Genomic DNA, 24,046 nt, shown 5'->3' with positions numbered 1-24,046 from the left:
AGCTGAGAGCACATATTGCCATGAGGAAGTTACCTAATCAGGCAGGGGTTACAGTGGTCAGGGAAGACTTCTTGGTGGTTGGTTACTTGAACTGAGTGTGATGGAGAAATTAGAATAGCCATATTCTGAAAATGTTGGGTGAAAATAAGGACTTGACAGAGAAAACAGCATTCATATAGCACAGGTTGAGAAGTAAAGAGGGTAGTAAAAGAAAAAATAAGCCAGGGAGTTGGGATCTAAAGAACAGGTGGAACTAAGACTGTGTTGACAGGAGGCAAGAATGGGGAAACAGTTTTATCTGTACCAAATGGGAGCAAGATGGATGGAGTTCAAGTTTGTGGCTACTTGGTTGCCTTCTCTTATCCCCCTCCCATAGCAATGAATTGAGAGAAGGGCAAGGAGTATAAGGAATTGCGTGTGTGTGTGTGTGTGTGTGTGTGTGTGTGTGTGTGTAGGGGTAGATGGGGGATGGGAACAGAATGTTTACCTTGCACATACGTTTTTATTGATACCAAGATGAGGAAGTGGCACTCTGGTGTGGATCTCTGTTTTTTAGTTCAGTAAACTAAGGAGGGGCTTTCTCTTCCATATTCATCTAATTTAAATTTCTGCTTTCACAGTGAAGGAATAATTCATAATTCAGAAAATTCATAAGCGTGATAGAATTTAAACAGATTTTATTGACGTACAACCAGTAATGATGTCACCAGTGGATATCAATGGAAACTTCTTAGTTAAATATGTTAGTCTGAAAGTGCATATTTAAAACATTGAACAATTGACTCTACAGCAGTGGTTCTCAACCTTCTGGACCTTTAAATACAGTTCCTCATGTTGTGACCCAACCATAAAATTATTTTCGTGGCTACTTCATAACTGTAATGTTGCTGCTGTTATTAATTGTAATGTAAATATCTGCTATGCAGGATGGTCTTAGGTGACCCCTGGGAAAGGGTCGTTCGACCGCCAGAGGGGTCGCGACCCACAGGTTGAGAACCGCTGCTCTACAGTGTGCCAAGCTCTGTGTGCAGACATGTTTAATGCCCTACAAAGACTTTTAATTTACGGGGGGACGAAAGCAAAACCTATAATCAGAGGTAAGCTGATAATGCCATTAAAATGCCATGGGGATAGAGGGACTAAGATCAGAGCGAATATGAATAAACATATTTGAGCTAATATATCTTCCTAAATAACTTCTATGTCATATGCTAGAGGGCCTTCAATGGAAAACCCTAGGTAGAAAGACACTCTTTCTATGTTGCCACCACTTCTGAGTGGACCTGAATAAACAGATGTCATTGGTATTTTTATTTTTTTCTCTGTTCCATATTCAATAGAGATTTTCTTGCCTTCAGCCAGACCAGTGAGACGGCGCAGAAGGTCTTTGACTTCCTTTTTTTTCCACACATCTCCACTCTGCCAGAAGGAATTTATATTTTGTACTTTACTGAAGTACTGCTCTATCTCGGCCTTATGCACAAGACTGTTGAGACCTCTCTTTTTCCCTAGGTAGAAAAGTGTGCTTGGCTGCTTGGACCTGCACATGCTCCTGTACTGTCTCCTGAAGGATCTATATAAGGATGAAACATACCTTTCCATTAACTTGGAATCTTCATCTAGCTCTTCATTTTCTGGCCAGAACAGGAGGCAGGCCAAGAAATAAGGGTCTGGGTATGGGTGACTTAGTTCTACGAATTGTAACACTTCTCTGAGATGTTTTTTAAGTACGGTAAGTGGCTGAATAAACTTGGAATTGGGTTTTAGACAATTGAGAATAATGTTGGCCAAAATGAAATTTTGTTTCTCCTTTGCCAGCCGTTTGTTTGAATTTTCCTGAAAGAGAAAAGTATATTTGTTCACTATACTTTCCATAATGATTGCAGCCTCTTTGTGATTTGGATTAAGATATTCTAGAAGTCCAGAAAACCTGTCTGCTTTCAAAGCTTCTAAATCTCTCCTGCAATTCTCCTCTTGGAGTAACTGACTCTCTTTGCTTTGTAATGGACCCACATCCACATGGCAGAAATGTTCCCTATATTTACTGAAACAACGACTGATTTTCTTGCTTAATAAGATCTCCGCTATTTCTTTTTGGATATTCCTTGTTTTCAAAAGACCCATATAATCAGTAAAAAAGTCAAAGCACTTTTTCATATCCGGTTGTAAATTTTGTAAGTAGGAAGTGAACTTAGTTAAAGCCAAATAATATTCATTTTTTGGTTTTGTAGGAATATTCCTCTTTCCTGATAAAATTTCTGCCATAATTTTTTTAGATGATTCATTTTCTTTATGGAAACAGGGAGTGAGCTGAAGAATCTGAATAGTGTAAAGACCAACTTCTATTTCACCCAAGAAACCGGCTGTATTATACATGTCATATTTTCTTTTGGACTTCTGTAGTGACCAGGTCTCTGTTTCATAGTCTTTCCTATCAGTTTGCTCTTGGGATTTTTTGAAAGCTCTTGATGCATTTTCTGCAGCTTCTAGAAAATGTGTTAGATCATTTACAGTGATATCCCTACAGTTTTTGTTTGCATCCAACCACCATTTGATTTTACTTTTGTAGACCTGACCAAGTGTATCTGAGATATAGGAATTTTTAGGTGCTCTCTTTTTGGCCATATTTGCCCAGTCCAGAGCAGTGTCAAAGTTCTTCTCTTTAATATAGAAATGTCTTGCTAAGGCCTGACAAATAAATGCATTTTGTGGGAATCGAAGAGTTCCTTCAGTCAAGACCCTTTCAACTTCATCATTCTGTAAAGCTTCAATTAATGGAGAAAACAAAGTGTCTGTTTCATCTCCATACTCTTTGCGCTGTCTTGTAAGCAGAAGAGTTTGTACATCGTGTTGAAATTTGTCTCTTCCTATTCCAGAATCATAGAACAAATTCTCTTTTAATATCTTCAATGCAATTTGACATTTATCCAAGTGATAACTTCTTTCCAGTTCTTCTAGACAGCAACTGGCAATCAGAGGGTGAATGATGCGCACGCCTGCACATCCCCCATATTCTGCCACTTCTGTGTTGATTAGAAGTGTGGAATAGGTTCCCATCTTGTCTTCTAGGCTTTCAGGTTTCCAGGGTGTACTAGTGCCTGTGATTCCCAAAAATATTTCACACTGTGACACTGAAATTGTAAAGTCAGTAACATAAGAGTTGAGTAGAGCCAGGAAAGAAATGAGTTGAGCTTCCTTGCTGTCAGTATTCTGTCCTTTCTGTCCTTTTAGGATATTCTTGACTACATTTTCTATATATGTTTCATCAAAATTTTCTTTCATGATCATGAAGGAATAAAAATTTTCACAGTTCTTGTGTTGCTTTTCAATTTCCTCCAGTTTGGCTTCAAAAGCTCTTCGTTCCTTGGAAGAAAGTTGGTATTTTAGTGCAATACTATCTGCTAATTTTGCACTTTCATCAGGATTCTGGGATCTCATACAGTTTAAGATAATTACCAATGTTTTTTCATATCTCAAACCCTTCTCTACTAAAATGGAATGGATGGTATTCTGTAGAATGTAGACATTTTCCTGTTCTTCAAAATCATCTACTAGGAGAAGTACAGGAATGTAATCCTGATGGCTAGTTGCCTTATAGGTAATCAACTTGGTTACTTGTTCTCCAGTTTCTTCAAAGTCAGTTGCTTTGTTTTTTAACACAGCACACCTGAAGTTTTTCTTTAGGTCCCACAGAACATTCATAGCCAATGTAGTGCCCCCACAGCCTGGATGATGATAAAGATTGATAATTTTTACAAATATTGGTTTAGGAGACTCTGCACAACACTGTATTAGACCTTTAAGGTCTTCATAATTGTCTCTTTTGACAAAGGGTAAAGAATAGTTTTCAGAAGAAAAATAGAAGTTCCACCAGGATACTTTGCCACCTCGATAAAAGTGCTCTTCTTTTGTTTTCTTAAATTCTTGGAATTTAGATTCATTTTTCTCGATATCTGTGTCTTTACACTCATTTTCACAGAGAATTTCCAGTGCAGTCAAGACATCCTCTTCCTTTTTCTCTAGGATAACCGAAGATGATCCATGGGAGGGCAAAAACCTTCTTGATGACTGAGTGACTGGTTTTAGTTTAAGGATAGTACTGTTTATCAATTCTAAATTTAAAGTGGAAATACTATGGCTTGTTAATTCATCTGTTATTGTCAGTCTTGCTCGTAGTAGATCTTTCCAACGTTGATAAATCTGTGAGTCTACACAGATACACAGTATACTTTCCATTCCTTTCAGAGCTTGGTAGAAAGCACAGAAGGTTTCAATGAGTGGATCTCCTGGGCTTTCCACCAGAGAGAGTAATAGAAACACTACCAAAAATTTCCCTCTTATCATTAAATTTTCATCTGTGAGAAATAAAATCAGTTTCCGGACTTCAGAAGCTCTTTCTCTCTGCCATAAATGTGGTTCTAGAGGCTTATACCTCTCATCTTTCAAGTCTGATCTGCCATTGCAGAAGATCCAGCTGGGCTGATCGAAAAGATTCAGGCTAGAAATTGCCTCTCTTGTAGTAGTCTTTTCCTCATACTGATTTGGAAAGTGAAGGTTTGCTACCCGGCTTCTTTTGTAAGCTTTGGCCACCCCCTTGCTCTCAGATTCAGGATCAAACTCCAAAACAGCAAACAATTTAATTTCCTTTAGAAAATCTAAGTTCTTTGTTTGGTTTGGATGGCATTTATTTGTTACAAGAATGTACCAATTGTAGTATGAATTATCCAGTGACTCTCGGTTTCCTATGAGAAGTTTAACCAGCTTTTGTCCTTCACTCTCTTTCTTATTTGCCTTCCTTTCATATTCTTCTTCAGCCTCTTTTCTCGATACTGCTAGTGACTTGACTTTTTTGGTAAATGCTTTGAATTCCTTATCCCGTTGCTTGACATTGGCCAAGATATCCTTAGAGCTAGCTCCATCTCTCACAAACAGTGAAGCATCTTGGTTTTGTTTCCATATTTCAGCTTTACAGTTTTGCATCTTAATGTAGAAATATTTTTCTTTACATACAGAGTGTTTTGGAATGACATCTACTTCAATGACAAATCTGTCAGATGGTGTGTTGTTCTGCAGAAGGACTTCCACGAACCTTGGCTCCCGAATGCACTTCTTGGCTTCATTGATCTCACTTTCTTCAAAATACTGTTTGATCATTATATTAAAGTGGTCAATGAAGGCATCTTTACTGGTGACTTCCATACCAACAATTTCTCCATGGGGTTTGTCCAAGATTCCAAAATGGATGGTGCCATTGGTGCGTGAATTCATACAAGCCGATGCAAATCGGAAGACTTCATTGCTAAATTTCATTTTAATGTCCTTTTCTGTGGCTGTGTCTGTATTTGTGAGGGCTTTGAACTCATGTATTGGGTCTATGAGATTGAGTGGTCCTGTTTCAGGTTGTATAAGAAGATAATGTTCTATGTAACGATGGCTGCTGTGGAACTGATCAAAAGGATATGGCATACAAGTCAACTGCTCAGCTTTTAGCTTTTTCTTTTTTTTGTCTTTAGTGGTCACTACTTCATTTAATGCATTTTCTTTTATAAGAACAGATTCTTGTTCTTTGGTATCTCTGATCTCGCTAAGATTATGATCAGTATTGGATGGCATTGACTGTTCTTCTTCTTTTTGTGTCTGTTGTGGCTTTTTTTGGTGTTGTTTTTTGGAGGTTTTTATATGCTCTAATTGTCCAGAATCCTGATTGTGATTTTCAGGGAAAATATTATTCAATCTGTCATACATGCGTTTTATCAAAAGTGCTGGACCCCGTGGTAGCCCCATGTCTCTAAGGTCTTTTTCAGTTAATTCCTGCAGGACTAATCCTGTCACTTCTTCATTGAACAGAATTTGCCCGTATTTCTCATCGATCTTAAGGTCTTCTGTTACCCATTGTTTCACATGCTCTTTGTTCCAGTCTTTGGTCATTTCAGGTAGATTTACTTGTTCACTCATATCACAGCTGGAACTTTCTTCCTTGGAAAAAGTAATACAATAAGTATTTTAGTATGATACTTTATCATCGAAGTCAGTCGATTATATATATAATACTGTTCAAGGTTGAGTCTTAAAACTGCTTGGTACTTATTTTAACTGTTTTATAGTTCCAATTAGCACCCCCTTGTTTCCTATATGATTATGATTGTGATTATGACATAAGCAGTAGCTGCTAATTAGGGCAACACACCCCTTTATCCTTATAATAATTTTCCCTTTTAAGTTTAACTTGGTGAAAGTTGCTTGTTTTCATAACTCAAAACCAGAATCTTAAGTAATAAAGAAATTAGTTCACATAGTTGAATATTGCAAATAAACTTTAAAATACAAAACTGGATAAGTGAATGTGGGTTGGAAAATAGAAAACTACATCCACAGATAGGAAGCTGGCCATTTTTGTTACACGGTAATAAGGCAATTGGTTAACTTATCACTTGTCTTTTGGAACTCAAACTGTTAGGCCGACAAGGCTAGAGCTTTGGGGGATGTGATAGCAAAATGTTAGATAACTGATTTGGTTGGCTAAGTCTTGTGGCCCTCAGAGGTACTATAGAGTTAGCTATAGTTCACACTGGCCTGGCCGGCCTGAAATTAGATAAGGAAAATAGTATGCATTTTTAACTTTGTTAAAACCATTTTAGCCTAAACTATTGATATGAGAGTAATGAAGGTCCTACAATCATGTACTTGGTTGAATTGCAAGTTTTGAATATCCTGAAACACTTGAGATCAGGGGTTCTCAACCTTGGCTCACTGGTACTCCACATTCTGAAATTGATTTAATTGGTTGAGGGAGTGGAGTTTAGGATTAGTACTTTTTAAAAATTGTCCGGAATATTCTATCGTACAGATAAGGTTGAGAGCAGTTCTCACAGTGTAGTCTCTAGATCAGCAGCATCAGCATCACGTGGAAGCTTGCTAGAAATGTAAATTTCCAGACCCCAACCCAGTCCTACTGACTCAGAATGAAAAAGATGAATCAATAATTTTGTTTAAGGGAAAATAGAAAAGTAAAGGTATTATAAGGATAAGTAAACTAAAAGCATTAAGGATCAAACAAAACATTATATTATAAAGAGAGCAAATACAAAGCATATACACTTTTCATATATCCACAGAATATGTATAAAACCATCATGTACATTCATAAAGATGAAAGGCTTTACCCAAAGCATAACATAGAAAGATTAGAAAGGATATTTATCAGACAGAACTGTTTTAGTCTGCCTTTCACAACAGTCTTCACTCTAACAGACTCAGAGCCCAGGAGCTAGAGAGAAGGAAGAACCTTGGAGAAGAGAGACTTAAAATTTTATTTGTTTATGCAAACTGCCATCAGTTAAACTGGAGGTGAGACCAGGCAGGGGTGCTAATCAGTAATGGATGTGGGGTATTCCAGAGAGGAGCTGACCTGTGCCTTGCCCATTCATCTGGGAATCTGGGATTGACAACCTCACAGTGTCATTAGGTTCCTGTGGCATGACAGTCAGAAACTGAGACAGGCTCAAGGAGTGTCAGTAACAGAATGAATAACCCTGGACAGCTTGCCCCCCTCCCTGTAATGCTAGATGATTGCAGGAGAGGACCGTATAACAATGGCAAAGAGTTGAAAATTGGATGAGAAAGAAAAATAATATTAGGTATGTCTTCAGGGATCTCTCTGGTGGGAGAAAAAGATTTGCAGCCTTCTGAAACAAAGAATGAGTGGACCACTGAGGTAGGAATTATTTGACTTCATGGCATGGGGGTGAACACTACTGAGGAACAGTGAAATGAGTTATTTCTTAAAGGATGTCAACACAGAACAAAGACAGATTGTGGCTGATAAATGGATGTCCCCTCTTAGCTGATGCCTCACTAATTTTTGTGTAAAACTGCCTCTCAGCACTAACACTACCAAGAATGTCAAATCTAGGTGGAGAGGGTGGATAAAGGAGAAACAGTCTTAAGTTTCACTTTTTCAACATGATATAATAGAGATAATGAAAGATTTTTTGAAGTCCCTTAGATAGAAGGCAGAATAAAAAATATGACTTCCATGTTATTTTAAACTTCAGTCTTAAAATATTTCAGGCTTTGAGAGTTTGGTGAGTATTTACTTTTTATACATTTTAATGTATTTTGACCTCCATTCTGTAGACAGCTGAAGGGAAGAGACACTCATGCCCTCAGACACTATTCCTGTCATAATTTTTGGTGGCTCAATAGATACGTAGATGATCACTTCAATACATTGGCCTTGCACCCTCTTGACTGCCTCTCGTCTAATGATCTTGACCTCCATCCATCTCCACTCTCATGGGTCACACTATTGGCCTTATCATAATTGTTACGAGTTAAATTGTGACCTCCTAAAATTCCTGTGTTGAATTATTAGCCTCAGTACTACAGAATGTGAGCTTGTTTGGAGATAGGGGTGGTTGCAGATGTCACTAGTTAACATGAGGTCATTAGAGTGGGCCCAATTCAACATGACTGGTATCTTTATAAGAAGGGAAAATATGGTCACAGAGACACATATATAGGGATGACATCATGTGAAGATGAAGGCAGAGATCAGGGTGTTGCCTCTATAAGGCAAGGAATGCCAGAGATTGACAACAGACTACCAGAAGCTAAGGGAGATGCATAGAGCACATTCTTCCCCACAGCCCTCAGAAGGAACCAACCAATTCCTTGATCTTGTAGACATCCAGCCTCCAAAACTGTGAGACAATACATTTTTGTTGTAGAAGCCACTCAGTTTGTGGTACTTAGTTACAGCGGCCCTAGGAAACTAATAGAATCACCAATAGCTACAAGCCTTCCATCATCTCAGATGCAAACATTTCACCATCATCTCCTGCCCCTAAGATTCACTATGTTTAGTGCTCAAACTCTATATTTCTTTAAATGTTTCTTTTTTTTAATATATATATATATTTTTTTTAATATATTTTATTATTTTTTACAGAGAGGAAAGGAGAGAGAAAGAGAGTTAGAAACATCGATGGGAGAGAAACTTCGATCAGCTGCCTCCTGCACACCCCCTACTGGGGATGTGCCCGCAACCCAGGTACATGCCCTTGATCGGAATCGAACCTGCGACCCTTTAGTCTGCAGGCCGATGCTCTATCCACTGAGCCAAACCGGTTTTGGCTCAAACTCTATATTTCTTTAATACCAAGACCTTTAATCACTGATACTATTACTTTCTCACTTTCCTCACCCCTTGTCATGTCCTCACCACCTCTTATTCACTCTGTTTTCAATACAGCAGCCAACATGATCCTGTTTAAATTTAAGTGTAATCACATAACTCTGATCAAGACCCTCCAATGATTTCTCATCTCACTCGGAGTCAAAGCCAAAGCCCTTAGGTAAACTCCTACATGACATGCTCATTCCACTTTTTTAAACCCTCCTCACCTCCACTCACCTTGCTCACTCCACTCCAGCCATTCAGGTTGTCTTGCTGCTCCCCAAACATGTCAGGCATGCTGCTGCATCAGGTCTTTGAAGTAGCTATTCCTTCTGCTGGGAATGCTTTCTCTAGACCAGTGGTTCTCAACCTTCTGGCCCTTTAAATACAGTTCCTCATGTTGTGACCCAACCATAAAATTATTTTCATTGCTACTTCATAACTGTAATGTTGCTACTGTTATGAATCGTAATGTAAATATCTGATATACAGGATGGTCTTAGGCGACCCCTGTGAAAGGGTCGTTCGACTGCCAAAGGGGTCACGACCCACAGGTTGAGAACCACTGCTCTAGATACATAGCTCACACTCTTACTTGAGCCCTTTATTCAAATTCAGTGCAGTCTTTCTTAGCTACCCTTTTGAAATTTCAGTCCTTCCTCTAGTGCTTTCCGTCACCCTTCCCTGCTTCATTTTTTTTAAAAAAGAATTTACATACTGTATTTAATGATCTTCTCATTCTCTGTCTCTGTCTCATTCTCTGAATATAACACCCAGGAGAGAAGACATTTTTGCCTTTTGTTCAGTGGTGAATCCCCTAGTGCCTGACATAAAGTAAGTGCTCAGTAAATACTTGTTGAATGAAGAAATTAAGATTTTTAGAGTAGTGGAATGCTTGAACTATATTTTTGTAAACCCATGAATCAGCGTTGCCTATAAAACAAAGGACTTGGGAAATTTCCTTTTTTCTACCTTTACTCATTTCACCCATCCCCATCCCCTGCCTTTGCAATCACCAATCTATTCTCTGTATCTATGAATTTGTCTTTTTTTTTTTCAATTCAACATATAAATGATATCATACAGTATTTATTCTCTTGTGTCTTACTTATTTCACTTAGCATGTTTTCAAGGTCTATCCATGTTGTCACCAATTGCAAGATTTCTTTCTTTCTCATGGTTGAATTGTATGTATCAACCACATTTTTTTAATCCATTCATCCCTCAGTGGACACTTAGGTTGTTTCTGTAAATAATGCTGCAGTGAACATAGGGGTGCAGCTATCTTTTTGAGACTGTGTTTTAATTTTCTTTGGATAAATACCCAGAAGTGGAATCGCTGGGTCATATGGTAATTCTTTCTATTTTTGAGAAACCTCCTTAATGTTTTTTATTGGTGGCTGTACCAATTTGCATTCCCACCAACAGGGCCTAAGAGCTCCCTTTTCTCTATATTTTCACCAACACTTGTTATTTCTTGCCTTTTGTATAATAGCCAGTCTAACAGGTGTGAGGTGATATCTCATTCTGGTTTTTAAATTTTTTCATTTTATCATTAGATCAGAACCAAATCCAGCTTCCAAGTCAGATGGTCATAATGAGTGAGAAAGGAGTTTTCATTTTTTAAAAAGAAAAGTTGGTAGACATATGTTCTTCATCCACAGGCTCATTACAGCAACCTGAGCCTCGGTTTCCTAGCACCTCTTAGGTTTTTTGCTGTCTCATTTACAGTCCCTGAAGGAGCATGTTTCTCATACAGGATTTTCTATCCTAGGTCCATATGAGCCAGACTTCCAGGGGCCTCTGCTGTGTTAACTGCTCTTGTTACTCTGGGCAAATGGACTCTCCTCTGGAGTAGGCCTTATCATGCTCCACAGACTTACTGTGTTCACATCTGAGGCAGTATCTTATCTTATCCAGGGCACTCCAGCATTCTACAAGAAGCAGCACATGAAGGGGTTCCTGCTTATCAGCCACTGCATGCCCAGAGACGACAGTGTGTGTTTGTGTGTGTGTGTGTGTGTGTGTGTGTGTGTGTGTGAGAGAGAGAGAGAGAGAGAGAGAGAGAGAGAGAGAGAGAGAGAGAGAGAGAGAGATGTGCCGGGAGCCAGTCCACCCTTGCTGCTTGATGCAGTCACTGCAGGGAAGAAACATCTACACAGCTTATGTTTCAAGGGACCTGGAGTATATGACATATGTTTGCTCCCCCTCTTAAGCACTATGTGTTTTAACCAGGACCACCTCCCCGAGAAAGGTTGTTTCCCCAGGTTAGGGGTTAACAGGACTAAGGAAGAGAATAAATCAGTAAATCCCCCTAGTGTTAAAGAAATGCCATGTACTACTTATGAAGAACTTGGACTAAGACTGTTGGCAATAAATTTGGGACTTGTTGGGCCCACATCCTCAGGGGTCTGCCCACCAGGGAAAGCACCAAAGCCTATACCCCTGGAGACCCTCTGACACAGGGCAGTCCCAGGGAAGGCAAGCAGCGAGGCTGGGAGGACATAACCTTTACTGGGTAGGATAAACTCCTTCAGTCACTTCCTTGTAGCTTATCAGTAGAGCAATAGAATAGTGACCTTGGAATAGCCCTTATAATGGAACACAGAGATTAACCTAGACAAAATTAAAATCAACAGAACTAGATAGAGACAGGATTATGGAAATGAAACTAGGAACTGTAGAAGGTTTCCTGAAACATACCATGATGTAATTATAGAGGCATGCTTATGGGATCAAATAGTATAAATATAGATGTAATAGAACAATAAAGAGAGAACCCAACCATACTGATCAACTGAACGCTGTCTCCGTGTCATTCCTTCTTCGCCAACTCCGTCCACACCTTTGGGAACCCCTGGACCTGCTGGGGCTGGCCCCCAACAGATATGGAGCGGGGGGGGGGGGGGGCGCGCGGAGGTTAGGGAGATGGAAGCACCTGTCTCAAATAGGGTGAATAATATCTGTCCTATCCAAACTGGTCTTTTTAACTTATCTTACAGACCCCCCCCCAATTGTTTAAAGATGAAGACCCTTTATAACATAAAAAAATTGCTCAGCTGCCCCCCACCCCCACCCCTTGACAGGAGCTGAGAATGTACATAATGATTTGAAGCTATTATATATTTGGTAATGCTTTCACATGAATTTGTCACTCTGTCAATTTTGAGCATCTTATATGGTCTAAGATCCATATTTGGCTGGAGCCATGTATTTAATTCAGGGTGAAAATAATTTGGGCAAAAAGGTTTTAATAATGCTTTGACATAATTCCTTGGCATATTCAGTGTTTTCAACCTAGTTTAGGGTGATGACTTGTTAATCTATATATATAAAAGGCTAAGTGACCGACCATCCCTCTGTCTGACCAACCTACTGACCGACCGTACATATGATGCCCACTGGCAATTTAAAAATAAACATTGACTTGCACATGCATGATACATATATAGCTCTTGCTGGTGCCAATTGCACATGTGTTTTAATTTTATAATACTATATTATATATACTATTTTGATATGTAATTCTTTGCAGGAACATAATTCCCCCACGAATCTTTCTTCTAATTAATTTCTTTTCAATGTGCATGAATCCATGCACCGGGCCACTAATATTTATATAAAACTTTAGTATACTTCACTGTCCTGAGGCTTACAAAGTCCTTTTGTGAACATTATTTGATTGGATTTATATCCTCAAGTGTTGACATGTTTTTTAAACAAGAGGGGCCTTTATATTTGTCAAGAAGCTACTCAGTGTAAATAAAGGGGGAGCAGCCTGGCCAGCATGGCTCAGTGATTGAGCATTGACTTATGAACCAGGAGGTCATGGTTCCATTCCCAGTCAGGGCACATGCCTGGGTTGCAGGCTTGATCCCCAGTGTGGGGTTGATGATTCTTTCTCATCATTGATGTTTCTCTCTCTCCCTCTCCCTTTCTCTCTGAAATCAATACAAATATATTTTAAAAATAAAATAAAGGGAGGGGGAAGTTGTGATCAGGAAAATAAATTCATGATTTAAATGTGTCTCCTTTCAACCAACCTGTTTTCCCATTCATGGTGCAGGGGAATTGTCCCAGAGCAGAAAGCTGTCTTGGTTATAGTTTTTGTTCTGCTTTTTCAAAAGGGTGAAGGTGTTGTTCTGGTTGGAGCTGGGGAGAAGACCTCCACCTTATCTCCTTTATTCTGTTTTGGGAATATTTTGAACCCCAGAGTTCTCCTTGTGTGTACTTAATTTCAGGATCTATTTCCCAAGGACTTATATTTTCTCTTGGGCGAGGAGTGGGGTGGGGCAGGTGATCAGGAAGGATCAAACCAGCAGGGCAAGCACTTGTGCCCAGCCCTGTCTCTAAGAGGCTGGGCCCTAGAATGTTCTTACCTCCAGGAAGAAATTCTTGCAATCTTGGTTGGTCTCCAGCAGGCCCACGCCCTGCTCTGATGTTCTTCAGAAATGAAACTGCAAAGCAAGTTCATTTTACAAAGTGCACTCTAAAATTATGTGTTTCTATGCATAGTCTCTGTACAAGCTAGTTATGAAGGAAATCCTTAAGTAAAATAATTAAACTTTGGAGGATTTAATCTTTAACTAGATGTAAACTTTTTTATATCATCTTGAATTATATAGGACAGAGTTTGGCATAGCTGCTCTTGGCTACAATTTTCTACTCCATTCCTGATCTTCTGATCTATATTTTACTTAGCTCTTAGAGTCTCATCACCAGAGCCTTCCACCTCCAGAAACACTCTACACTCTCTTTGTGGGAATGTTTCAATTTAAAAAAATCCTGCAGTCAGTGTAAGATACATCTAGCAACATGTATATGAAAGCGGTGAGCTTTCTCATCCTTTCAGAATTGTTTTGTTAGAAACAGCTTATGTACACTTGAAAGTATATTCATTTTCATAGTCCTGATTAGTTTTTAGAATTAGTTTTAAAATATAGCCTTTAAAGAAAGTTGATGAAATATATCTTTAAAGCCCATACCAGGGCTTCACTGAAAACTTCCACTTTTTATATCGGTAACTTGAAATAAGTCTTCATGAGGTTCTTTGATCCAGAGCTGTTAGATTAGTTGCCTTTTTTTGAGTTTGCAAGAGTCATGTTCCGGAAAGCACCTACAAGGAAGTAGAGATGTAGTCAGAACAAACCTAGTCCTGAGACATATTTGTTGAGAATCTGTTACATCAAAAAAAAATTAACGACTCAGCAAATTAAAATGCAAGTGATTGGACTGTTGCTTAGGAATTCTTTATGGGACATCTTTTCCTCTAAACTTTCTACTTTGAAATTTTTCAAACATACATAAGATTGGAAAGAATAGTGAAAGGAACATCCTTCATCTAGCACATCTCTTCTATATTAAATATTTTTAATAAAATCAATAAGCAATCACAAAAATGTTGCGGGCATTCTTTCTTTCTTTCTCTTCTTCTACATTCTACGTTCAATGTGGAGCAAATCCTATAAGCTGTATCTTCAAAACCTGCCCAGCATCTGACTGCTGACCACCACTTGACTGCTGCCACCCAGTCCAAGCCCCCATCTTCTCTTCCTGGGTTAGAGGAGTTGCACCCTCACTAGTTTCTCTCTTGCTTTTATTGATCCCTTTGGGGACAGCTCAAACTAGCCACCGGAGCGAGTCTGTTCAAATGTAAATAACAGACCAACATTCTGTTCAATCCCTCCCAATGGCTTTGCATTTGACTCAGAGTGAAGCCGAGCTCATTATGAACAGGTGCCTTACATAACCTGGCATCCTGTTACTCTTTCTTTCTTTTATTTCTCTCTATATATCTGGTCCAGCCCCCTGATTTCCTTGTTGCTTAAGACAGCAGTGCCTGCTCCTGCTTTGGGAACCTCACTTGTTTCCTCCCCCTAGAATGTCCTTAGACACTTGCACAGCTCACGACCACCACGCATCCCTTAGGTTTTTTTTTATCAGATGGCACCTTCTCACTGAGGCAATGCTTGGCCAGCCTACAGAAAACTGTAAATCATCTTCCAACATTTCCTCTTCCTCTTTCGGCTTTAAAAAGATCTACTTAGCACTAATCACAAGCAAATATTCCACATGTTTTTAACTATTTTCTGTCCCGCTCGTTATTCTGTGAGCTTTATGAGAACAAGAGCTTTTGTACATCTTGTTCACTACTTTACAGTGCCTAGCACATAGTAAGCTTCTTAACTAAAATTTGTTGAGTGAATAATATAGTTTATTAGAGTAGTTAAAAATAATAAATATTTGGAAACCCCTAGGTTGCAATGTCTGTAAGTCAAAGGACTAGGGCACTTATTTCATTTGGCTTAAATTCCAGACAAAAATCTGAAGAAATCTCTTCTGTGCTACCCCTTAGGCCAGAACTAACTCTAACTTCAATCACCTGGTAACACAGAATGAAAAGGAAGTTTTATCAAAAGGAAAGGAACATTAATAAACATTTCTCCTGCAGTCCTTGTCGTGTCCGTATCAGTTTTCTGTTAAGTCACTACATGAGGCCATGCATGACTCATACCTGTTTTCCCCAGAAGAGGCCCCTTCCGACTCTAGGTGCCCTGTGTCACAGCCTCAGCACCTCTGTTGTTTTCATCTGCTGCCCCTGCTCCGGGAACTGATCTTGGGGAGGGCTTTCCCCTTTCCGCAGGACTCCCTTAGAGTCCCCTTTCAGTGATTTACCCATCTACCCTCTCTCTGAATATCCTAAAAATTGAGAGGGCAGAGTCCAGATTTTCTCTGTGGGTTAGCCAGTGATTATTACAATATTCAACTGGGACTCAAATGAAGCAGCACATCAGGAAATTTCCACTGTAGTCCATCCCTTTTTCTTATAGCTCTTTGGCTTGTACACAGCTAGTGGTTCATTGTGTGCTGCATCTAATGTAGGGGATGCTACAAGGGGAACTTGGTGCCATCTGATAGGTGACAGTGTCATTTCACTTCCTGTTAATCAGATTCTGCTAATAGATACCAGGGAGATAGAAATCCTCTTCTCACTGAAACCGGTTTGGCTCAGTGGATAGAGCGTCAGCCTGCGGACTGAAAGGTCCCAGGTTCGATTCCGGTCAAGGGCATGTACCTGGGTTGCGGGCACATCCCTAGTGGGAAATGTGCAGGAGGCGGCTGATCGATATTTCTCTCTCATCGATGTTTCTGACTCTATCTCTCTCCCTTCCTCTCTGTGAAAAATCAATAAAAAATATATTTTAAAAAAAAATCCTCTTCTCTAATAAGGTCACTGACATTTATTCCTCCAAATCTGGAGCTTTCTTTCTGTTACAATGAAAAAATCTCAATATAATATACTCAACTCTTTAATAATGGCCTTGGACTGATAATAATGTCAAAAGTTTCTCAACTTCCTTCCCCCCCACATGGTAACAGTTGTGAACATATAATAATTTGAAGCTATTATATTTAATAATGTTTTTCCAATAATTTGCCAACTTTAAGAGAATCTGCATATATAGTGTTGGACCTAAGTAAAAATAAAAATTACTATGACTGGTGTGGAAAAATATTGCCCATGACTTGACGTAACTCATGGTTTTCCAGGAGCCCTCAGCCTCCTGCTTTGAAACAATCATGAACATAAATCTTAGTAGTAGGAGGAGTAACATTAATTACTGGCAAAGCAGAAACAGGATGCCATTCTCGAGTGGTTAGTTGTCTCTCTTTAGTATTACAGGATAAGTACCAAGTTAGCAGAGCTCTTAGGGACAAGTGCTGGTACCCACCCACCCTCACCTCAGGGGGGTCCTCAGTAGCTCCCAGATAGCTATGCGCTGAGGAGTTCTGCTCTGCAGGACTCTGGGTTGGTAGGGGAAGGACACTTGGGAGGCCTGGCTCTCTCCCAGGACTGCAGAGAAACTGCCGCAAACAAGTTAAGTTTCATTTCCCGAAGTTGTTTTCAAGTTAGTTTTTAACCAGATTCCTGCATGAGATGGATTTGAAGGAAACACTTCGATAGAAAAATAGCCTCTGCAGCGTATCGAATATAAAACTTAAGAACATTTAAGTTACTGAAGACAGAATTTTGCATTATTTCATGTGACCCCTGGTTGCTTTACATTCTTTTATGCTCAAATTCCTGAACTTCATTACATTGTTTCTCCAATTCTTCTTTCCCACTCCCTGCACAACCAGGAACACACTCATCACCTGAAGTACACTTAAAAAGTTAGCCTCAGCCCTGGCTGGTGTGACTCAGTGATTAGAACATTAGAACATAGAAGGATTATGGGCTCAATTCTGGGTCAAAGACACATACCCGGGTTGCAGGTTCAATCCCTATCCCTGCTAGGGCTCATTCAGGAGGCAACCAATCCACGTCTGTCTGTTGGTCTCTCTTTCTCCCTCTCTCTTTTTCTCCCTCCCCCCCCCCCTTCCACTCTCTCTAAAAATCAATGGAAGAATATCTTCCTGTGAGAATTAACAATTAAATATATTGATGTGTATTTTGTCCACTCATATTTACAATCAATTTCAGTATTTTTAGAAGTATAAACACATGTGTTTATATAAAAAGTACAGCTGGAGTTTTTTTTTTTAAAAAAAAACCTGTCCCTTCATAAGCATAAAATAAAGTTTGAATCAACAACTTACCAGGATTTTCCTGAAAACTTCCTTTTTATATAAGAAACAGTTGCTTTCAACCTTTGTTTTCTTATTCCTCTTCTGATGACTAGGAGACATATAATTGTGAGGATCTTTTAAAAACAACAACAACAACGAAATTAAGCCCAAGATGTGACGTTTTCTGGTCTCCCAGTGCTGTGCCTCTTTCTGAGGGCATGACAGTTGCAGGGCGGGAGCAGAATAAGGAAGGGAGCAAAAGAGGAAACAGGACTGCCGGCGGCAGTTTCAGTTTTGCTTGAGAACGTATTTGTTTGGGTTTTGAAGGATATTAAATATTTTAAAATGACATGGCAAAAATTCTCAATAAATTGGAACAATTGCTTAGAAACTATTCACCAGACAGAATTTTAAGTCATAAGAATAAGTAACAGGCTCAGTGGGGGTGGTGGGTGGGGGAAGCTGCAGAAAAAAGAAAACAGAAATACCAAGAGAAAATTCAAATCTCAGTATAATCTGAGTATCTGTTATGGGCTGAATTGTGTTCCTCAAAACTCATATTGAAGTCCTAATCCTTTGTACCTCAGCATATGATTGTATTTGGAGATAGGGTCTTTAATTTAGGTAAAGTGAGCTTATTAGGTTGGATCCTAATCCAATATTGAAACAGGAATGTTAGGGGAAAGTTAGGACAGGTTTAGGAAATTTTAGAAATTTTGGAAATTAGGGGGACCATGAAGGAAGCACAGAGCTGCAGAGCAGCAGATGGTATACTTCCATAGAATGGGAGAGCTGGGAACAGCAAAAGGTCTGTATTTACAAAATAAAGAGAAGGAGCCCTTTCATCCAGAAGGAGAAGAAGAAAGCCCAAAGGTAATCGGAAAACAATAAGGACTGGGGGTGGGGTGGGGAACACCTCACACGTCCCAGGTGAGGTTCGACCTATGAACCCAGGAGTTACTATAGTAACCAGTCTAAGGGAATAGTGACCAATATTTAAAAAAAAGAAGTGGCTCTCACCCAGACTCCACTTAACGTCATCTGGGGAATTTTCAAAGAAGCACATGCATAGGACCTCTAGTAGACAGGCATATATCTCTAGGAAAAGGACCAAGCATCACTGATTTATTTATTTATGTTTTAATCCTCACTGGAGAACATTCTTTCCATTGATTTTTAGAGAGTGGAAGAGAGGGAGGGAAGCTGATGGCATGGGAGGAGAGAGAGAGAGAGATAAACAGAGAAACATCCATATAAGAGGGGACATCAAGGCACCAGGATCTGCAGCCTTCATAAGCCATAGGGAAGAGGAACTCAGCAGGACTCTTCCCCCCTCCCTATTTGGGAGTCTATTCTGTGGGACCCTTTCCCTCTCCCCATGTGGGAGTCTGTACTTGTTCTTCAATAAATCTCCACTTTTGCTATACCACTTTCTGTCCGTAGATTCATTCTTCAATTCTGACGGACAAAGAATCCAGGTTCCAGTCCAAAAATTCCGTTATCAATATGATTGGTGTCCTTGTAAGAAGAGATTAGGACACACAGGCAGAAAGACCAGGTGAGGACACAGGAGTGATATCTAATCTGTAAGCCAAGGAGAGAGACTTCCGAAGAAACAACCCTGCCTCACCTTCATCTCAGACTTCTGGCCTCTAGATATGTGAGGAAATAGTACATTTCTGATTTTTAACCCACCTAGTCTGTGGCTCATTAGCCCTAGCATACTAATATAGTGCCCCTAAAGTCTTCTGTGTGTGCTGAATCACCATTTATTTCATTATCTTTTGAAAAGTAAAAAATTATTTTTTCCATCCTATCTAATAAAAGAGAAACATGGTAATTAGCATACGACCGCTACCCTTCACATTGGCTAATCAGGGCAATATGCAAGTTAACTGCCAGCCAAAATGGCGGCCGGCAGCCAGGCAGCTGGAAGCGAACATGAGGCTTGCTTGCTTCAGTGATGGAGGACTCCAACATTCCCCTCCTGCCTTGCGGCCTCTGAGCTTGCAGTTTGATACATTGTAACAAATATAGAAGCTAAACAAAACCCCAGAAACCAGCTTTCAGCCAGCCGGGACTCAGAGCTGGAGTTATACATTGTTTCGATAATAGAACCCAAATAAACCAGATACCTGCTTTCAGCAGCAGAGGCCTCAGAGCTGGAGCCAGAGCTAAAGCTGGCCCAGAATAAAAAAAAAAAAGAAAAAAGGAGCAGTTGGGAGCTTCAGTCACCCACCAGCCTGAAAACAGCCCTCAGCCCCTTACCCAGACTGGCCAGGCACCCCAGTGGGGACCCCTACCCTGAAGGGTGTGTGACCAGCTGCAAACAGCCATCATCCCCTCACCCAGGCTGGCCAGGCACCCCAGTGGGGACCCCCACCCTGATCCAGGACACCCTTCAGGGCAAACCAGCCGGCCCCCACCCATGCACCAGGCCTCTATTCTATATAGTAAAAGGGTAATATGCCTCCTAGCACCAGGATCAGCGGAGCCGCAAGGCCTCCCGGCACCGGGATTAGCATGACAGGGGGCAGCGCCCAAACCCCTGATCGCCCTGCAGCTCTGTGTGTGACAGGGGGCGGGGCCACAACCTCCCTATCCGCCCTGCTCTGTTCGTGACACGAGAAGGCCCCCCAACCCCCTGATCAGCCCTGCTCTGTGCCTGATAGGGAGGAGCTCCCCAACCCCCTGATCGCCCTGCGGCTCTGTGTGTGACAGGCTGCGGCGCCCCAACCCCCTGATCGGCCCTGCTCTGTGTGTGACAGGGTGTGGCACCCCAACCCGCCCACCCTACGGGCCCTGCTGTGTGTGTGACGGGGTAGAGCCATAACCTCCCATCGGCCCTGCCCTGAGTGTGACAGTGGTGGTGCCCCAACCCCCTGATCGGCCCTGCTCTGTGGGTGATAGAGGGCGGCGCCCCAACTCCCCTATCGGCCCTGCTCTGTGCGTGACGGGGGAGCTCCCCAACCCCCTGATGGGCCCTGCTCTGTGCGTGACAGGGTATGGAGCCCCAACCCCCCTGATGGACCCTGCTCTGTGCATGACAGGGGGCAGCGCTCCAACCCTCTGATTGGTCCTGCTCTGTGCTTGACAGGGTGGCGCCGCAACCTCCCCATCGACCTTGCCTTGAGTGTGACAGGGCGCGGTGCCCCAACTCCCCAATCGGCCCTACCCTGAGCGTGACTGAGGTTGGCATCACAACCTCCCTATCCGCCCTGCTCTGTGCATGACAGGGGCGGCGCCCCAACTCCCCAGTCAGCCCTACTCTGAGCCCGACCAGGGGCTGCACCTAGGGATTGGGCCTGCCCTCTGCCACCCTGGAGCAGGCCTAAGCCAGCAGGTCGTTATCTCCCGAGGGGTCCCAGACTGCGAGAGGGCACAGGACGGCTGAGGGACCCCCCTCCGCCCCGAGTGCACAAATTTTTGTGCACCGGGCCTCTAGTTATGAATATAAGAGTTCATTCAAACTTAAGATATACAGAATATACAAAGAAGGGGGAAGAAAACTAGAGTATCCAAGCACAATCTCCATTTTCCATTATTTAGTTTCTTTCATTTTTTCTATACATACCTTTACAAATATATAAATTTAATATTTAGAAACTTTAACAGATCCTGAAGCTTACCATATAACTTCAAATAGGCAATGTATACTGCCCAGGAATCTACAGTTCTTTATTAAGTTTTGTCTCCCTCTCTGAATAAGTATATTCATAATTCTTTGCTTCCCACCCCTCTAACATTTTGACCACCATCACTCTCACCTGATGACATTTCTTTCTACCTAAAGGACAAAATTGAAACCCTCAAATGGGCTTTCTCACATGCTCCATTCTCCAGGTCTTCAAACTCACCTGCACCCCTACATTCCACTCCTAATTTGTCCCTAATAAGAAGTGACTCTCGCCCTGGCTGGTATTTCTCAGTGGTTAGAGCGTCAGCCAGGCACCAAAGGGCAGGTACCTGGTTGCAAGTTCACTCCCCGCTTTTGGTTGGGCACCTGCAGTAGGCAAGGAGTTGATGTGTCTCTCTTACATCCATGTTTCTCTCTCTCCCTCCCGTCTTCCCTCTCTTCCACTCTCTCTCTCTGAAAACAATGTGAAAAAATATATATCCTCAGGTGAGATTTTTTAAAAAAAAGAAAGAAAAAGAAGTGGCTCTCAACCCAGACTCCACTTATCATCTGGGGAATTTTCAAAGAAGCACATGCATAGGACCTCTAGTAGACAGGCATATATCTCTAGGAAAAGGACCAAGCATCAGTGATTTATTTATTTATGTTTTAATCCTCACCAGAGAACATTCTTTCCATTGATTTTTAGAGTGGAAGAGAGGGTGGGAAGCAGGTGGGGGTGGGGGTGGGGGGGTGGGAGAGAGAGAGAGAGAGAGAGAGAGAGAGAGAGAGAGAGAGAGAGAGAAAGAGAGAGAGAAACATCCATGTAAGAGAGGCACATTGATTGGTTACCTCCTGCACGTGCTTTGACAGGGCCAGGGATGGAAGGAAACTGCAACACAAGTACATGCCCTTCACCAGGAATCTAACCCCTGACGCTTCAGTCCTGAGGCTTGCACTCTAACCACTGAGCTACACCAGCCAGGGCAAGCATCATTAATTTTTAAAATATCTCTAAGCATTGCCAATGTATAACCAGGGCAAGAACATTTGGAATAAAATAAATGAACTCTCTTCCTCTTCTCCTTTCTTACCTTCCTTTTCCTTTTCTTCCATTTTTCAAACAACTCAGTCCTAAAAACCACTATATGGTAGGTATCTGGTGGAAGGGAGGGGGAGTCTAAGTGGCCCAGAACAGGGCCCACGATGGTGGCTCTTCAGAGGGGTGGTCTCAGGTGGGGAGTCAGAAGCTGGACAGTGTGAAAATAGTATCCACCTTGCAGGGGTGACCAGTGTGGAGAATCAGAGCCTGAGGAGGTTAGGAGGGGGAAACCTGGTATGGGGTGTCAGAGCTCAACACCATGTGCAAGGTGTCTGTTCCACTTCTATGGGAATGTATGCACAGGTGACCCAGTGCGCCTCATTTGGATATACCAATACAGACGTCAAAGGGTACTTTATTATTTAGGCTGAGTTTAAACCAAAACTAAGAAGAGAGGAGACACAGGAGACAAACAGAGTGTAAGAATCACACAGGTTTATTTACCAGAGAGCTGGTGGGTTTCAGTCCTTGGCAGGCCACCCAGAGACACTCGCTGACAGACACACGGAGGTCATCAGATACACAGCTGCAGGTGCTCAGTCTCTTGACATGAAGAGAGGCCTCTAACAATCTGGGCTCAGGGCAGAGCAGGAGTGGCATAAGTTCCAGGGGTAAGGACGACGTCTCGTCTGTGGAGGGCAGACAGGTGTCTGGCTGCTGGTGTGAGGTCCTTCTTTTATACCCGATGGATGGGCTTCAGTGTCTCATATCAGTGTGCTCCGGTGGTGCGTTCTGGACTTATCGGGATACACATGCAGGGGGTTACAAGGTACTTATCAGGAGTGTTCACACAGGGAGCTACAAAGTACTTATCAGGGTCACACACACAAGTTAAGTTTCACTTCTAAGTAAAGTTAAAATTCACTCTAATACAAAATGGAGCTTGCTTATGCTAACCTACACTAATACAAAATGGAGTTTGCTTATGCTAACTTATACTAACTAAACTTATTACTATAACAGTGTCTACATGGAGGGCTGGCCTGGTGTGGGATATCAGAGTCCAGGCAGAATAAGAAGGTGTCCCTCTGGGAGAGTAGTCTGAAATGAAGAGTGTCAATACAAAAATTGTACTGGACAAAGTTAAAGAGGCCAGGAAAACTTTATTCAAGACAATGGCAATAGCAGGGGAGGGAGACTGAACTCAACTGAAGAAAGCAAAAGGTATGAAGGTTTTTAAGCTATGGGGTGAGCTAATGGAAAAATACCGAACTACAGGGGAAAGTTTGGTCAATGGGCTGTGTGGAGCACATTGAGTAACTACTGAGTTTGCAAATGTTTTTCTCTGTGTGTAGGCCCTCTGGGTTTGCTAGTTGGCACCCATCTAAGTTAGGCTTCCACTTTCCCACAGAGACTGGGAGGCAGGGGTGCTATCTTTTTTTGATGTCTACATTTCAAAGACATGGTTCCCTGGTGCTTGAGAAAGACAATCCTGAGTTGTAAAACTGGCAAGAGGCTGGGAGAATATTTACATACATTTTAAAGAGGCAGAGAAAGAATTTGCAATTACAGATTTTCTAAAGAAACGGGAGGCATTTGGGAGACACTGCAACCATGCCTATGGCTAGGAAGAAGACTG

General features: G+C 41.4%; 1 protein-coding gene across 7 annotated transcripts; it reads right to left on the bottom strand.

Annotated features, from left to right (window-relative positions):
• Positions 1 to 897: 897 nt before the first annotated feature.
• Positions 898 to 23,192, bottom strand: SAMD9L (sterile alpha motif domain containing 9 like). Of its 7 annotated transcripts, none has more exons than XM_036328179.1 (5): positions 22,912 to 23,192; positions 17,780 to 17,858; positions 14,164 to 14,294; positions 13,558 to 13,635; positions 898 to 5,976 (listed from the first exon to the last, which is right to left on the bottom strand). In XM_036328179.1, exon 5 carries the CDS (start codon positions 5,953 to 5,955, stop codon positions 1,189 to 1,191), a length of 4,767 nt encoding a protein of 1,588 aa, XP_036184072.1. In that variant the 5' UTR covers positions 5,956 to 5,976; positions 13,558 to 13,635; positions 14,164 to 14,294; positions 17,780 to 17,858; positions 22,912 to 23,192; the 3' UTR covers positions 898 to 1,188. The 7 variants fall into 7 exon arrangements, 5 of the variants coding, with proteins under 5 accessions (XP_036184072.1, XP_036184075.1, XP_036184073.1 ...); XR_004970904.1 differs by lacking the exon at positions 22,912 to 23,192 and having other exon boundaries at positions 1,724 to 1,836; positions 5,890 to 5,976; positions 17,780 to 17,990; XM_036328182.1 differs by lacking the exon at positions 17,780 to 17,858.
• Between the last annotated feature and the right edge of the window lie 854 nt (positions 23,193 to 24,046).

This window comes from Myotis myotis, unplaced genomic scaffold, assembly GCF_014108235.1.
Source record: "Myotis myotis isolate mMyoMyo1 unplaced genomic scaffold, mMyoMyo1.p scaffold_m19_p_11, whole genome shotgun sequence".
Taxonomy (NCBI): domain Eukaryota; kingdom Metazoa; phylum Chordata; class Mammalia; order Chiroptera; family Vespertilionidae; genus Myotis; species Myotis myotis.
Note: the sequence above shows the minus strand (reverse complement) of the source record. Positions and strands in the feature narration are given on the sequence as shown.

Excerpts from the sequence above, each read along its gene's own strand:
- SAMD9L (XM_036328179.1), bottom strand. The coding sequence starts at position 5,955 with ATGAGTGAACAAGTAAATCTACCTGAAATGACCAAAGACTGGAACAAA.